This window comes from Pan paniscus, chromosome 4 (genome assembly GCF_029289425.2).
Source record: "Pan paniscus chromosome 4, NHGRI_mPanPan1-v2.0_pri, whole genome shotgun sequence".
NCBI classification, from domain to species: Eukaryota; Metazoa; Chordata; class Mammalia; order Primates; family Hominidae; genus Pan; species Pan paniscus.
The window spans coordinates 156,582,907-156,600,670 of NC_073253.2; the positions used below are offsets into that span (position 1 = coordinate 156,582,907).

At 36.4% G+C, this 17,764-nt stretch overlaps 1 protein-coding gene across 4 annotated transcripts in view; it reads right to left on the reverse strand.

Moving 5' to 3' along the window:
* Positions 1-17,764, reverse strand: part of GABRB2 (gamma-aminobutyric acid type A receptor subunit beta2) — a 259,255-nt gene that overhangs the window by 108,741 nt on the left and 132,750 nt on the right. For all 4 annotated transcript variants that reach the window (XM_014345144.6, XM_003808018.6, XM_014345143.6 and 1 more), the window contains exon 6: positions 13,493-13,575. In XM_014345144.6, coding sequence (XP_014200630.1) covers positions 13,493-13,575 — 83 coding nt within the window. The remainder of the gene's footprint in view (positions 1-13,492; positions 13,576-17,764) is intronic.

Consider the following 17,764-nt stretch of genomic DNA (forward strand, 5'->3'; position numbering starts at 1 on the left):
ATTTATTTCTAAAGGTCGCAAAAAGTGGCATGTGAAATCAATTTATATAACAATGAGAGTGGCTTTGTGTCTTAATTAAAAATACATCTTTTTAAAAAAGTCCTGTTTATCAGAAACAAATTTAAGAAACAAAGTGAGGAGCAGTAATTTAAAATATTCTTGACCGATTTATGGATATTATGCTGACAATGTATAAACACTTCTCTTAATAACAAGGACTGAAAGGGACAGAAGAATCACTTCCTATATTAAAACAGTTTAACACCTTAACGCCCAGTTCTGACAGTGCTCGTATGACTTAAGCATCATTTTTTCTCAGTATATTTTAAATGTAGTTGTAGCTTGTTGTTATGCTGATTGAGAGCGTGACACCTGAGGATAGACTGTCTGGGACTGAATCCTGACTTCACATCTTATTAGCTGTGTGACCCTTACTTAATCTCTTTGTGCCTCATTTTATTCTCATAGGGTAGATACACCACAATGAGAAAATGAACATAAGGCATTTAGTACACAGTAAGTGTTCAATAATTGATAGACAGAGGTAGATAGATGATAGATAGATAGATAGATAGATAGATAGATAGATGATAGATAGAGACAGATAAATAAATGTGACCATAGGATAATTTACACAAAGTACCTAATATATTTGTTTAAGTAGCCAGCAATCACTTATCAAATGATTTGCGGCCAGGGTTATACATTCCAGCAGAGGGTCATATATATTAGGGGATTCCTAATTTCACTATTTTGTATTTTCTCTTGAGAGGACCTATATCTGGAGTAAACTTTAGTGAAATTCGTTAAATTGATAAATTTCCTGACTGGCTGTCATACACAAAGCAGTAGACAAGATAAAAGATAACACAGGACATAATCCTTCCTTCAATAAGCATAGTAGTCAAAGCGCTTAGCTGCAAACAACAAAACTGACTTTGGCTAAATTAAACTGATAATGAACAGATCATAGAAGGCAGAGGACCCACTGTGGAAACTATGCAGTCAGCAACAATGCCCAAATGTACAGGGCAGAAATGGTCCTGTGAAGTTACCAGTGCTGCCTCCACTGAGCATCAATTTCCACCGCAGATACCATCAGCATGTGCCACTAAACACACTAAACACTGCTTGCCATCCACTGCCACAGCGGCCATCCTTAGGCTGGACTTTTCCATAGACACTGTTTTTTTGTTTGTTTGTCTGGTTTTTTTTGTTGTTGTTTTTGTTTTGTTTTGTTTTGTTTTGAGACAGAGTCTCGCTCTGTTGCCAGGCTCAAGTTTAGTGGCGCGATCTCAGCTCACTGCAACCTCTGCCACCCAGGTTCAAGCGATTCTCCTGCCTCAGCCTCCTGAGTTGCTGGGACTACAGGCGCGTGCCACCATGTCCAGATAATTTTTGTATTTTTAGTAGAGACTGGGTTTCACTACGTTGGCCAGGATGGTATCGATCTCTTCACTGTTTTATTTTTTGCCACCAATTTCCAACTCAAAGTTAAGTGATTAGCAGTGCCTTGGTTTTGCACCTGCCTTCTAGTTATAAGGGTGACTGAGAAGATGATTCTCTGACTTTTTAAACTTCTTTTATGGAGGTGGGTTCTGTCTCATAAAGTAAGGAATTCTACAAATATAGTGTTTGGGTATGGGCCAAGCAAAGAAATGTCCACTGAAAGCATACACTTCAGTAGGTAGCATTTGATGAAGTTATCATGCAAAGAGGAATGTGTTAATCATATGTTAGATAAATAAACAAGGAAACAATATGTACACTGATTGAAGACGTGGGTTCTAAAATCAGAATGACCTCAATTTAAATCCCAGCTTAGCCACTCTGCTTGATACTGGGTCCTGACTTACCACAAACTACACTTTCCAGGCTCACTTTTTTCTATGGTTCTAAATGTGATCCAGACTCTGCCAGTCAGATGTACTTACGGGGGACTTGAATTCAGGACTGGGTTGAATGGAGAGAGAAGTATGGCACAGAACATCCGTTGTGCTAATACAGACTACATGAGAAGCACTGTGGTTTCCATCTAGCAGCTAGAGCAGTGACTACTTTATTCAGCAGGTGCTCCCAATATACCAGCAGGACTAGTGGCTGCCTTGGCAATACATGACTGGGCTGTAATTTTGGGAGTCATCTCTAAAAGCACAGCCTCACCTCTCTTTCTTCAATCTAGTCAATAATTCCTTAACCCATATAATCCCCTTCTGTTGAAGCTAGTTTTATTGGATTCAATTTTCTTCAACTAAACCTTAATCAATACATTCACTTGCTAACATGGGTGGCCTTAAGTAAGTTATACAACTTCTCCAAGACCCCATGTCCTCATCTGTAAAGAGGAAATAATATATGTAGCTGCCATATATTACCATAAGAGGGTTGGGTGAGATCTTGTTTGTAAGTACACAGCACAAGATCTGGCACAAATTAAACATTAAATACAGGGTAGTTACTACTGATGGTGATGGCGATAATGTAATTTTCATGGAGCTGGCGGCAGTGGAGGTGTGAGCAGGGGTAGATGGTAGATTCTGGAGGCTATCATGAAGAAAGAGGTACTCGATTTGCAAAAACTAGCATGCATTATTGAAAATCTATGGAAAGAAAAACATCTTCAAGCAATAACACAGGAAGCCAAGTCTAGAATCTGAGAAAAGTCAGTCTGTGTTGCAGTTCAATGGGCTGCAACTATCAAACAAAAACAACAGGAGGTTTCTGGAAATGCTTCAGGGAAGGTGTGTGGGTGTATTTACGCCTCTGGCTTATGATGTTCACATCAGGTTTCACAAAGTGCTCTCCAGCATTCACTAAAAATGATAAGAAATCTGCAAATGTGGCATTTTCACCTAATTAGGATCAAGTATGAAATGAAGCCCAGCCAAGAAGGGAGTTTTTGCAGGATGACGGCATTGCTGGCACCTTTCCTGAGCCTAAACGTAAACTAAGTAAACACGTTTGCATTCCCACCACCCTCCCGCTACAAAATTTGCCCACAGAGAGATTTATAATATGTTGTGAAGACCTAAACTGCCTTTTTTAGATCTAATGGGCAATTTGAAGGCAGGGGGAAAATTAGCATTAGAAACTTAAAAGAAGCTGTCCATCTTCTTCAGAAAGGTAAATAGACACAATGTCAGTTTTTGAGTAGAGCCTTATCAAACTCTCAGTGTCCTGAGAGACATAGGAAATCATTTAGGCGTTAAGAAAATGCTTCACTTTTGAGAACCCGTAATGGGAATCAGTATCCTTGTAACTGCTCCTGGCTGTTCTTTGAGTTGAAAGCTGAGCCTTGTGCCAACATATTCCTAAGCTTGACAGCTGTGCTTACCACCTGGTCAAAGGGGTAAGTTGTTCTCAGGCTCTGGGCTCATTTAGTTACAAGTCAGCTTGTTACACGTGAGGGATTGGAAGCCAGTGGATTCAACTTACCCAGGTTTTACATAGAATTTATATTGATTTTTTTCAATGTTACAGGGTAAAAATGTAATAGGGGGTGGTGTCTACTGCTAAAAGACTTCCCCTCAATCTCTCTGTATCTAAAATTCTAGGTTCCAAAAGGTGTCTACTGATTCACGGGAAAGTCTTGACCACTGCCTGGATGATACAGGTAGTCTACCCACACTCTGCCCTCTGGGCCAGCAGTTATTATGGTATACACATGCCCTTCATTAACTGTTTCACTTTGCACACTATATCAGAAACAGTCTAACAGTGTCTTGAGGGAATGAACCCAGAAGGTGGGTTTTCACTTGTAAGAGTGGGAGATAGTAATTTGATAACGTTATGTATTATGTTTCTTTCTGGTTTTTCCACTTAGAAATAATAAAATAATAATTTGCAAATACAAAAATAACTATATTTCAATTCTAAATGTACTTGGGGTCCCCTTTACATTTTATCATACAAACAGGAATGCGTAGAATATATCTACCAAGAGACGAATACATTCAGGGCAGGATTTCATTATTCTTATTAATGTAATAGTGAAACTTACAACCGATAGTATTTAAGGGTAGAAAATAGTTATTTGCCATAGTGATACCTTATAAAATAGATACCCTGCACTGCTATAAGATCTGTTCAAGGCTTACCTTGTACAATAATTGTAATGCCTCAAGTATTAAATTATATCTGCCTTTAACCCATTAACTTTACATTAGAAAAATGCTGCCCATGTAACATTTAAGTTGCATCAAATGTCATGAATGTAAGCCAAGTCTAAAGAAATGATACTATAAAACATTCATGCTGGAAGTTTAAGTAGAAAATTTCCTATGGCACAATATCCAACTGTATATTCTCTATGACGTGCAAACTGAGTATTTCAATTATACATTCTCTATGATGTGAAAATTCAACTTCTATGCATTCATCTTATATATTAGTGTATTCAGCAGACTTTTCTGAGATGATGGAAATGTTCTATTTGTCTCTCCTGTCCAGTACGGCAGCCACTTGTTACATGTGGCTATTGAGCACATGAAAATATGCCTCCTGTAAATGGGGCATTAAATTTTTAGTTTTACTTAAGTTTAATTAATTTACATTTAATTTTACATACCATATAGAATAGCATAGTTATATCTATTATATAAAAATTTGTTTATATACAAATATATATACATTCATACATATAAAATCATGGTTGTATTTAATGATACAGCCTCAATCATATACAAATTATAACACTTAAAATAGAAACATGATAGAAATAATTTATGTTCTAAAATAGGCAACTGGTTACAGAAATTATGGTTCATTTAAATGTAGATACTAGGGAGGAACTGCAAATTATATTCTAAAGAATATTTCAGAAAATAAGATATATGTGATAATACTCTTAAATTTTTTAAATGAGGTTAAATATTGCATATGCAGTTAAATATTCATATGTGTATTTAAAAAGGTGAGTTCCAGTTTATGACAGCATATTTACCTTTCCCGCCCTACTCCAGTCTCACAGGAATAACTCTAAAAGGAAGGAATAGTAATAAATCCATACTAGCATTACAAAATGGAAAAGAATGCCATCATTCAGCCAAAAATGTTGAAAAATGTAGAAAAGTTAGAATGTAAATGAGGTTACATAGATTCAAAAATTAAAAAGAGAAACATCAACCTAAAAAAGGATTTGGATGAAGCAGGGCTAAGGAGAGAGCCGATCTTCCCACTAAAGTCCAGAGCAGGGACTTTCAAGCTGTGGTCCCTGCACCAGCAGTATCTGTATGGCCTGGGAATTTGTTAGAAATGCACATTCTCAGACCTCACCCAGGTCCACTGTGTTAGAAAGCCTGGAGATGGGGCCCCAGCAATGTGGGTTTTAATAAGCCCTCCAGGAGATTCTCCTGCCCATTCACATGTGAGAATCACGCTCCAGAACACTCATTCCCAATGCTGGCTGTTCATTATAGTCACCTGAAGAACTTCTAAAATTGCTAATTTAAGAGGCCTGTGGTGTGGCCCGATCATTTGAATTTTTTAAAAATCCCCAGCGATTTTATAATATGCAGCAAGGTTGAGAACGTATGCCCTAGAGAATTTCCAAACTCAGTCAGCAAGTTCAACGTGAGAGTGTGCCCATGGATCTGCCAGACTGGTTCTCTTTCTCTCCTACAACTGGCTGTGGTGATTTAACCCAGGATTACAACATAAGAAAGCCCCTTAACAAAGTGGGGGCTGCGTAGCTCCTAATTTAGATATTGGACTGAAGAGAATCAGGACAGAGTTTCAGATAGCTCTGGGCATTTCTATAAATAGAGGGGAAAAAATGAATCCCATTTCCTCCTAGGAGTGAGAGTGAAATAATCTGAAGTGCAGGAGGCTCAGATGAAAGTTGTGGTTATCTGTGAAAGGTCCTAGCACACTCTCTTAAAGAGGGAGACTGGTGACATGCCCAGATCTCCTCCTGTACCATCCTCTTCAGCAAAGAGGTTGGCTATGGAAACCATCATGTAAAAGTGCTGAGGAAATGCATATAGGTTTTAAAAACCCATATGAGAGACTTGATCTGGTCAAATTAGTCTTTTATTTACAAACATGAAATGAATTCCAAGATTAGCAGACATCTGAAGAAAATCATCAGCATGAAAAAGGAAAGACCAAGATAAGCCAGCACACATCGTCACAAAAAGAAAGAGAAACACAGCAGAAAACGTGTAAAATAACTTAAATTTTCATGTTTAAAACCAAAAGGACATTCCATGAGAACAAATGACTATGGAAAATGAGTAACCACATAATAAGAAAGAGTTCTTAGAAACTGAAAACGTGACTGCCAAAACAAAATATTTACCAATAATAATTTCTTTAGAATAAAATAAATGTTAGCAATCTGGAAGATAAGAATTGAAAATTTCAGTTCAGATCCATGGCAGATTTATGAAGGAGACCAACAATCTATTTAGTGCAAACCTCAGAGGGAGAAAACAGAGACATTAAAAGAGGACATTAAACAAATATGATTTCTCTTTACTAGGGGAAAGAACACTTTAGATAGAAAGGATTTCCTTGTGTTATTTTTAATATTCAATATTAAGACATATCCTTTATACCCAAGTCGCTAGTTTACTTTCTAATATTAGAAAAATTGAAAAAGCAGAGTCTTTGAGTCCAGATACACGTCAAGGTCAGAAATATCCACAGGAAATGCCAGAGGTTCAACATGCACATCCAAGCACTTGTCTATGGTCATGAAGGACCAACTGTTAAACCAAGACCACATTCCAACAAAGTATCTTCACACAGCAAGAATGGAAAATAAATTCCTCACTTCCACAACACTGGACACAATTCAAGAAAATATCAAAATAGGACAGTGATGCAAATTAAATTTGTATGCAGTGACACCATGGAGCATTTGCAGTGCGCTTTGCTTTTTTTCAATAAATAATTATAACTAAGCCTCACTGTAGTTTTACAGCAGTATTTTTCTAATTTAAAATAACTCAAAGATCACCTAAAATATTTATCAGCTTCATTATGTGACACCTCCACTTTACACCCCCCTTTCACACACACACATAAACAGACACATGCACACATACCTTCTCTTCTGTTGAGCCTTAAGAAGATCAAAATATTCAAGAAGGTTTAGATTATTCAGAAAGACAGAAAAATATTAGAGTTTTAGCCTTTTTCCTTATAGGCACAAGTGTGAGATGTATTCCTATGAGGAAAATCTGAGAGAAGAAAGATTGCTGGCTAAACAACAACAGACCATCAGCAAAACACATACGCTGTTCTACTTTAAATTTTAGCAGGGATGTGATTTTCATCTTTTCCTAAACAGCATTGCTCTCAGAGGTATATGCATATGGGATCTGCATCTTCACATAAACCAGGGCCTGCCTAGTTGTCCTTTAACTCAAGTCCTACATATTTTTGCTTGTGCCAAGTAACCCTTAACCTACAGCTACTTAGAGATCATGTAATCCCATCACTTGCTCAGTGAAATAATTCCTTTATTCCCAGCAAATGGTTTTACAGAATACAGCAGCCCATCTGACTTTTCACCAGCTGTAACTGCTATGAACTTTTCTTTTTTTAACTTTCAGCCAAAAATTGCCTTTTGGCATCTTTTACCATTAGTTAATTTTGTCCTTAGGGTACACAGAGTCTACTCTCTTTCCTTAAGAGGAAATTCTGCATTTATTCGAAAATAGCTATCCTGTTCAACCACTGCCATCCTTCCTAGCCTCAGTGTTCCTTCCTCAGGGTAAATGTTCTGTCCAACACTCCAGTTCCTTCTACTGGCTTTCCAGACTCCATGGTTTATATATCATTCATATTTTGGTTGTTCTGATTGCTAAATATCCCTCTTAAAATGTAACTCTAACTGAGCACAGTATTCCAGCAGTAATTTGATAATGATAATGATGATGCTATAATGATAACAGCTGCTACTTATGGAAATATCAGTACCAAGCATTGCACAAAGATCTCTATCTTGATTATCTTATTGCCTTTAAGGGTCACAATATTGTACAAATGAGAAACTGCAGCTTGAAGAAGCTAAGTGACCTGTTTAGCTAGCTTGAGGAAACCATAATAGACAAGTCTATCTCTATTCAAACAATACCCTCTTAATACTACACCACATTTGCAAAGAGCCCCACCTGCTCACTACTTCCTCTGTTACAGATGTTTTGAGACTACTGTTATACTCTAAGGTGCTATCGACGTTTACCTGGGGTGGAGAAACACAATGCACTTTTCATTTTTTTAAGTTATTAAAAATACTGCATTTATGTTTACTGAAATATTAGTGAATCTATAGCATAACCCAATACAAAATATATTAGCTCCTTGCTATAGTAAATTTGGATGTAATACCCCAAATGCTTCAATATATCAATCTATACTGACCTCTTCGACAAGGATGATTTAGAATAAAATTGTTGAATAAAGAAAATACAGCCCTTATTCCATCAATGACCCAAAAACATGTTGCCTTTATATAATATACAAATTGGAATTCAGTAACACAACAGGCACATTTCTATCTTCTGCCTTCCTAAAGCATGGTGCATACGCTAAGAAGAAGAGATGCTTGTACCAAAACACTCTCACACACTCACAAGTACCTTTTGCTATATCAATCAAATAGGCTTTAGATGACCACCAGGGTTGATTGCCTTCCTTGGCCAATTGAAATGTTAATAAAACCATGAAGGGATTATATTTATAAATGGACTGTTCTTTCACTTAATCCAAATCCAGATGTCAAAATGTTTTAAAATACCCATCTTTGGATTTTGAAGCTAGCTATTAATTATTTTCCCTACAAAGTAAAATAAATTAATTTGCATTTTATACTGCAGTAGGCATAGCTGGCTAAAACATTCTATGAGGAAGTAGATAGCACTACAGAAAATGAGACTTACTTGGAATGTCAAAGCAAGGGCCAGAATAAAATCTACGAAGGTTGAGAAGGGTGATGTTGGGCTCTGGGTCTCCTTGGCTAGATTTACTAATCTCATAATTAGTGCAATCCGTGGCAGTATGGGACTTTAAAAATATAACCACCAAAACTGGGATTATTATAGTAATAATAATTATTAATTGCTGAAGTTGCTATTTATTAGATGTCTACCATGGACCAAAGCAATGTGTTAGATTCTTTGTCTAACAGACTTCATGTGAGCTTCATAACAATCTCCTGTGTTAGGTATTATTTCCATTTTACCCCTGAAGAAAGAGGGGCTACTAAGGGAGTGACTTTGCCAGTGTCTCTCAGGTAATCAGTGACTCTGAGAGGCCAGCAACAATTGGTTTCTGATGCTGTCACAAAGGGCAGTGTGTAGGACTTTTTTCTTTTTCTAAATCTTAAAAGGAGATGCCTGACTGGCTGTCTCAGTAAACACTTTGTGTATCCCTGTGAAGGCCTGTGAAAGAGCTGCTGATAAAGTTTTATGTCTTCTAGTTCTTTGTAGATCCCACTATGGCTGAGATTGACTGAGAAATCCACAATGTTGAAAACGAGAACACTAAGCTCCTTCTCTGAGACACTGACTCTGGCCAGTCCAACTTACTCAGAGATAAGATGAGACCAAAACACGTAATGAATGAACAAGAAATGATCCTTTGGAATTTTAGTTATCTGAGCAGCTTATCAATGGGTTTAGTTTAGAGAATTCCTTCTTCCTTTTCAGACAAGCAGTTCACACGCCCTAAGTGGAAAACCTGGAACCAGAGTGAAGACTAGATAAGGCAGCTTTTCTCCTGAGGGAGGGAGGAGGGGGCATAATGAGGCCATGTAGTTGACATTGGTATTGTGTAGCTGAGCTGGCACAGAATACAGCTGAGTATCCCCCTGACTATTCCTATTTCAAAGATATATAATACTTTCACCACCTCCTTTTCACTATTTTTTATATCTGGATGGGACATATTAAGTGGCCTCACAGTGTAATGAGTTTCAATGTCCTCCTGACAATGTGATTAAAACTTATTTTTTTTTAAAGAGAGAAATCTTTGATTTGTACTAACAGTTCTAAATTATACTTGGCAGCATCAGATTCCCAAAGCATCGGCACACCTGGGAAGATTCACTATTTCTGTACTAGAACTCATTCCTAAACAGCAAGTACATTCAAAAGAACTTTGTTTATGTAGGCTTGGGCATAACTTTGTTGTTGTTTGGTGCTTTTTGGGTGACATTTCCCTAGAAAAATAGGCAGTATTCCAGTGTCCCTTTTCCAACCTGTACTAAAAGTTTCAGAGAGAGATATAAACACAATGCATTCTATGTAGACAAAATATGGTGAGTTGCCTCTGACCACACAGGTAACGGCAACATTTAAGTAAAAGGGGGCTTTAGGAGATAGAATTGGAAAATGCCTAGGAATGGATATCTCCTTTCAATTTTAGCAGTTAAGTTTCATGGCCCTCATAGTGATAAATATTATCAAGACCCATTTAATTCTGCAAATCTCAAGAATTCTATGAAACACCCCCCATCCCTGTATATTTAAGAAAAGTTATGAAGTCGGTGTAGTCCATATTAACCTTTTAGAGACCTCAGTACTTTATTTCAAGGCTTGCTTTAAACAGCCTTTCTTTAAGATGCTATAGAACTAAGTACTTCATCTTGGGAGCAATTTTAGCAATGCAATTTTATATTCATGCATGTATTGACTTAAATTAGACATTGAGTATCCTTAATCCAAAAATCTGAAATATGAAAGGCTCCAAAATCCAAATCAATTTGAGTGCTGGCATGACACTCAAATAAAATGCTCACTGGAGCACTTCAGATTTTGGATTAGGGAGGCTCAACTGCTAAGTATGGTAATATACTACTTACAAATATATTGCAAATATTCTAAAATCTGAAACAATCTGAAATTCAAAACATTTCTGGTCTAAAGCATGTCAGATTTGCGATACACAATCTATATATCTATCTCTCTCACCTCAATAAAGGAGGCCAGGGATATTGTATATTGCTATTCACTATTAGATCTTTAGAGCTTATTACGACACCTGGTAAAAGATTAGTGTTCAATAACAATTTAATGAACAAATACATTCCTGAGTGAATGAATGAATGAACAATTAGCTCAATCCTAATGTTCCCTGACTCCAAGCTGCCAAGAGTCAGGTTATGTTATCCTCTCCTGAACTGACCCAATGTATTGATTGTTGATATGCTGACAAGGTATTAATAATTTAGCAATGACACAGTTAGGTTAATTTTCATTTGCCAGAGGGAGGGAGGAAAAGAGGAAAGCAGAGAAAGAAGGGAGGGAAAAACAGAGGGAAGGAGGAGGGAGAAGGACAGAGAGAAGGATAAAGAGAGAGATGAGGGGAGAGCTGGGATGGGAAAGATGAGAGAGGAAGACAGATGGGAGAAAGAGAATGAGAGTGAATGAATGCCTAGGGTATGATTAAAGTAAAGGAATGGATGAATAAGGCAGAATGAGAAGCATCAATTGGAGAACCAATAGTTTAAGGAATGGGATCCTAAATTCACTTCAATATGTTTAGTTAGTAGACAACCTATTTACAACAATAAAGCCTGGATATCATGTATATTATTAATAAAACACCATATCTAATTATCTGTAGCAATGATTTGTTAACAGTCTAAATATGAATAAGCCCCAATTTTCCATAAGGCCAGGCTATTTCTTGCTTTTTAGACTAAGGGGTTTTAGAATAAGGGTCTGTTAATCTGGTCCTTCCAAAATCAGTGTCTTTTCTAAGTAAGAAGTCAGCTATCTTCCAAATCAGCACAGAGCCACTGTACCACTAAGTGACTGAATGATCTTGAACAAATCACCTTACCTCCTTGATTTTGATTCCCTATAGTTGTAAAGACGGAAATATTAATATCGACCTTATTTAACAAGGTGATTGTGAATTGAAGTGAGATACGTAAAGCCTAAAGAATTATCATGTTAATTTTTAAATATTTGAGTCAAAATTATAATTTAATAACAGAAAAACACTTGGGTGTTGCCTGCATCATTAGGCATACATTCTTTAAAATAAAGAGGCCTTGTTTACTTATCTGAGAGGGTTGTGGAAGGCTCAAATGAAATAATATCCATGAAAGTCCTTCACCTACCTACAACTGTGATTATTTGATATCCCAGAATAATTTTCCCACAAAAAAATGCTCTTATGTTCTCTCTGGCAGCACATATACCAAAACTGGAACAAAACATACTTTCACCACAGAAATTCATGAGTGGTACATAGCAACGTGCTTATTTCAGCATATTCTTACATCAACAATGTGAAATTACAAAAGAATTTGAACTTTGTGGAACATTATTATGCTTTCTAAATTGTAGCCGTAAGTTTAGAAAATGCAACATGCAATGCTATCTTAAAAATATTTACATAAAGTTAATAATTGAAATCCTATGGACTAATTTCATTAACTAGTTCTGTAAGGCAAAAATATAATTTGAAAATAATGATGATTTGAAATACAAGTATGCAATCAGTTTCTTCAAAAATACATGTAATTTAATTACCCTGGAAGCTATCTTTTAAATTGGGCAAAAATATCCACAATGTGTCACAAATGCCATATTTCTGCTCACAGCAATGATTTAGTCATGCTGCTTGCCAGAGCTAAAACTCCTCATAAAGGCTAAGAGTACCCTCACAACAGTCCAGTTACTCATTATTTAGAATTCTGGATATAAAATTGTCAGCTTCCAATTATTTAGTGGGATAAAGATTTAGTGAAATAAAGTATGGAAACATTGCAAAGAAGTGACAGAGACTCAAAATGTTCTTCTACCTCAAACCACCCCATATGTGACCTCCAAAATGGAGATGCGTTATAAAATCACCATTTTAGCCCACCCAATAGGGCAGCTGACTGAATCATCAATGTGGAAGCTAAAATCATGGCCTAGGAAAGCAAGCACATTGCAAAACAAGTCAGCACAGTAAACAGAATTCACACACACACACACACACACACTCACAATCTTGCTCATCAGATGGCCTTCAGCAAAAAATATACTTTAGAGACTGAAAATAGTCCCTTGAAACAACAACAGAAAACATTCTATAAAACCTTACTCTATGAATGTTTTAACTAATCTGAAAGACCACATTTATTTTGCAATTACAAAGATAGAAAGTTTATGAGAGGCAAAGACAGGACAACTTGTGACACTCTGCCACCTCCACCTATTTTCCAAAGTCTGTTGTAACTGTTTGCACCAATTCCATATTTTAAATGCCTGAAATAGCCCTCGGTCTCCTTCCAGGCTGTTAGCATATTCCTTTTATTGCCAGATTATTTCTTCCCTAAATATCTCTCGCGAAGAGTTAGGGATGAGACTAAGAGGGTGGCAGCATAACTGAGAAAAGATGCTGTCAATGCTTCCCTCAACCAAATTTAGTTGGGCTAGCAGAACCTTTGCAGGGCCTGTGGTCTGGACATGAGCCAGGACTGGAGGCCTCTGCGTAAGAACCTTAAAGCAGAGTCCTGTCTAGCTGGATTCTCAGAACGACTTACAGCTCTCAATTTCCAAGGTGCAGTTTTGTTCATCCAGTGGGTACCTCCTTAGGTCCATCATGCAGGCAGCTGTGGTTGTGATTCTAGAAGATAAATAGCAATGATGAGTGTTGTTAGCAGGTCTAAGGCTGGAGCTGGAAATTTAAATCTAAGTATCAAAGAAGAGACTGTGATTTACCCTAAGTACTAATGAAAATGACTGATGCAACTTTGGATAACCATATTCCTTTATGAATCTCACACCGATTCAGAAGATAGAGTCTGGACTAAATCTGCATTTCCCAAAGTATGGTCCATTATCTACTTGTATCAAAATAATCTGAGAGGGTTTCTTCAAAAGGCACTTCTCATGCCTCCAGCATGTGTTGGGGAGAGGTGGAGTGGTGCCAAGACTCTATTTTACAAGCATCACTGCTGACTGAGAATGTGGGCAAAGAATATTCCCATTTCTCTCACATTTATTTTCTTCTCCTTTCCTCAAGATCAGAAACATGTAATCTATCAATCTTAGTTTTGATCCATCATTTTTCACCTTTCTATACATAGTATAGTATTTTGCAGTGCTTTAATATAACACACAATCAGCCATTTATCTATACCTGATTTTGGTATTTTATCTATACCTGATTTCTGTCCTGAGTAATCTGATGTTTTCATGATCCCCTAGACAGTATACTCCTATGGGATGGCATAGTTATTTATTTAGAACACTTAGTACCTTTATTATGTTATCACTAATAAATAAATACGTTCCTTCAATTTGTCTTTATATTTGTCATGATTTTTTACTAATCTTTCTATTGACCTTCTAGAAGCCAAAAAATATATACATTTAGAGTTTATATATATATATATATATATGAGTTATCAAGGTATGTTTTCTGATTAATGAGGCATCATAGGATCATGAAAGAACACAAGTTTTAAAACATTCCAAATGTAGGTATGAGTTCCATTTTTTAGTAAAAACTCCAACAGAGTACTTGGCACATAGTAGACCCTTTAAAAATTTACATCTGCTGAGGGAAATTAAAAGTAGAAACTAACGTTGAATTTGATCAACTTTAGCTTACTGTAGTGTGAGGGGCACTATACTATGTGTTGGGAACACAGAAGGAAGATATAGCTCCAGCTTGGGAGAAACGATCTATAGCTAGACATTTTTATTTAAAAAGTCTTGGACAAAATCTAAACCGTAACCCAGGTAGACTGAGCCTATGGAATTCCTGAGTCAGGTGTGGGAGTCTCACTCCTCAGGTGCAGAATGGAAACATGTGATTAACTTGAAGTAAGTCATTCTTGGCTCTTTTGTTTGATTTCTGTTTCATTAAGGTTTGTGCTCTGTTAATTCTGTAAGTCTCCTAGAGCTGACTTTTGTCCCAATTGCTTCATTTCTTTCCCCAAGTCCTGTTGGCTCTGCTGCACCAATTCCTTACCATCTCCACTGCCTCCCCTCTGAGTCTACATCCCCGATGCCTTACATCCAAATCACTGCAGGAGCTTGGTCTCCCAGCCACTCTATTCACTGCCCCACTAAACATTATCCACACAACCGTCAGATCTTTTAAAAACATAAATTAGATCTTTTCACTCCTCTGCTTAACATTTTCAATGGCTCTTCCAAGATGAGCCAGAGTCCTGGCTATAGCCTGTTGTATCTGGAATACTCTAGTCCTTTCCTTCCTTCCCAGTATCATCTCACTCCATGTCCTCAATCAATATCTTTCGGCCTTCTTACTTGTTCTCTCTGCCTAGAACACGTGTCTCCCTGATCTTTATAGAGCCCTTGCTCCTGATCCTTCAGTTAAAAATGACCTTTTCTGAGAGTCCCTTTCCAAGCAGCCCACCCAAAGTGGTTGCCTTAACTAATGCTCCATCTTATCTTTCTGTTTATTTCCTTCAAGCAGTCACCAAAATCTGAAATTATTTTGCTTATTTATGGCTTGTCTGTTTTTAGAGACAGGTTCTTTCTTTGTTGTCCAGGCTGGAATGCATTGGCACAATCTCAGCTCACTGCAGCCTCAACCTCCTGGTCTCAAGCAATCCTCTCACATCCTCCCAGAGTGCTGGGATTACAGACATGAGCCACTGCACTCAGCCTTATTTATGTTTTATAAGAATCTGTCTTCCAATAAAGTTGAAGCTGTTTAAGGGCACAGACTTTGTTCTATTTGCTGTTAAGGAACTCAATAAGTATATGATAGATGAATAAATAAATAAATTTATAAAGATGCCAGGAGTTGGTTTTGCTCATTGTAAGTCTTTCTATTAATATTTGGAAGATTATTTTATTACATTATTTCTCTTTTTTAATTTAAAATTAGAACGTGTCTTAGGTTGTAGAGGTTCTTTTTATATTTTAACAATAGATACATTTTAATTAATTTAATTAAGATTACATAAATAGTACCAGAGTTTATCTTATCAACTTGATTGTTTATGTTTTCAATGGGATTTACCAAATTCTTATATTCTATAAATTCTATTAAAAGTTACATTCGCATTTTATTGTTCACTCAAGGTTAAAAAATTATAACTTATTTTGGCTCTGTGACACTTGGCTAAATTTCTCACTGGTCCACTGATGTTTTTTGTTTTTTAGTTTGGTTTTACATGTACATTCTGAATTGCCAGTAATATACAGAGATCTTTACTATAGAGAGCAGGCATTTTCAACAGAAATAAAATTAGGTACATGATGGGCATATTAAACACCAATGCTATTTATGTAAAATGGCAGAAATAATCCTGTCTTGAGAAACTAGAGAAAATTAACCTCATCTGATAGAATGAACACAAAAGATACGAAAGTTACAAGGGCATGTATACAATTAAAAAAAGAGAGAGAGCCAAGTATAGAAGCCTTGATTGTGTTAATGAGTGAAGTTTGCAATTGCTACTAGAGATTGTGGGTCACACTTTCTGCTGATACATGTTCACGGCAACTAGCATCCGTGAACTGGTGCTGGAAACACCAAGAAAAATATGTTGGCTAATGCTACTGCAGGAGCAATGAGTTCTACTCATGTTTTAAAAATAAATTAGAAGAAAGTGTTTTCCTCACAAACACATTCCTATTTAGTCCAGCATTTTACTGTTGTTTTAATGATATAATACACTTCATAAAGCTAAAAGACATTTATAATGTCTTCTAGTCAATATTTACAAAGCATTTGTAAGTGTCTTCTATTGGATTAGAACAGAAACTTTGGAGCCAAAATAGTCCACTTGGAGTCCTGATCATATGGTCGATGATGAGTAACAGACAAGTCATTGTATTCTCTGACACTTAGTTGCCTCATCCTGAAAATTTCAATGAAAACTTGCCACCTTACTTTGCTGTGATATAACAAAAGTAGGAATGTTTTTAACTCATAAACTGTTATGCAACTTTTTTTATAGTTATTACTACCTGCTAACATGTAGATACTGTGATAACTCATTTTACTAGAAGTTATTTGGCAGTATGAGTACATGTTTATATACATAAAGACATGTAGAATACCCATACACTTACATTATAAGCAAGGCAGAGATATCAAGATGGATGTAAATAGCTTCCCAACACATAAATATGCAAAATAAATAATTACTCCCTACATATACATGGAATTCTATGCAACAAAATATAGATATACAACAAACTTGCATCTTTCCAGGTGTGTTATGAGATCAGGAGCCACATCTGTTCTGTCATACTTATATCTCAAGCCCTTTGATAAGTACCTGGCACATGCCACCAACCCCAAATAAAAAATATTAATTATTATTATAATAATAAAACAAATATAACAATAAATAAAACAAAGGGAGGGATCAATAAACATAAGCATCCCAAAGCTAAGGATTTTGATGCAATTATCTATATTTAGTAAGTGCCTTATTTAACTCATGTAAAAACTCTCAAATATATTTGGAAGTTAAAATATAGAAGAAGCTGTCCTGGAATTAATCTATTCCAACAAGCTCAGGAATAAACATCTAAATCTGTTGTTTGAGACTTTTTGATTTATAACAGAGCTGTTTCTACAGGAAGAAGTCAATACAATAAACACAGTTAATGAGCTTTTCATGAACATGTCTTTCTGAGTCATGACAAACGTGCTTAATGGACCTTAAATAACTCAACGCCACTACTAGGTGTCTTTGAAGTGAGGCTAGTACATCATTATGCAGGTATCCTGATTAATTTTTAAGACCATTGTGAAACAGCTCTGTCTTCAATCAAAAGAAAGAGTCAATGATGCCTCAAGAATGTGTCTTATTTATCCG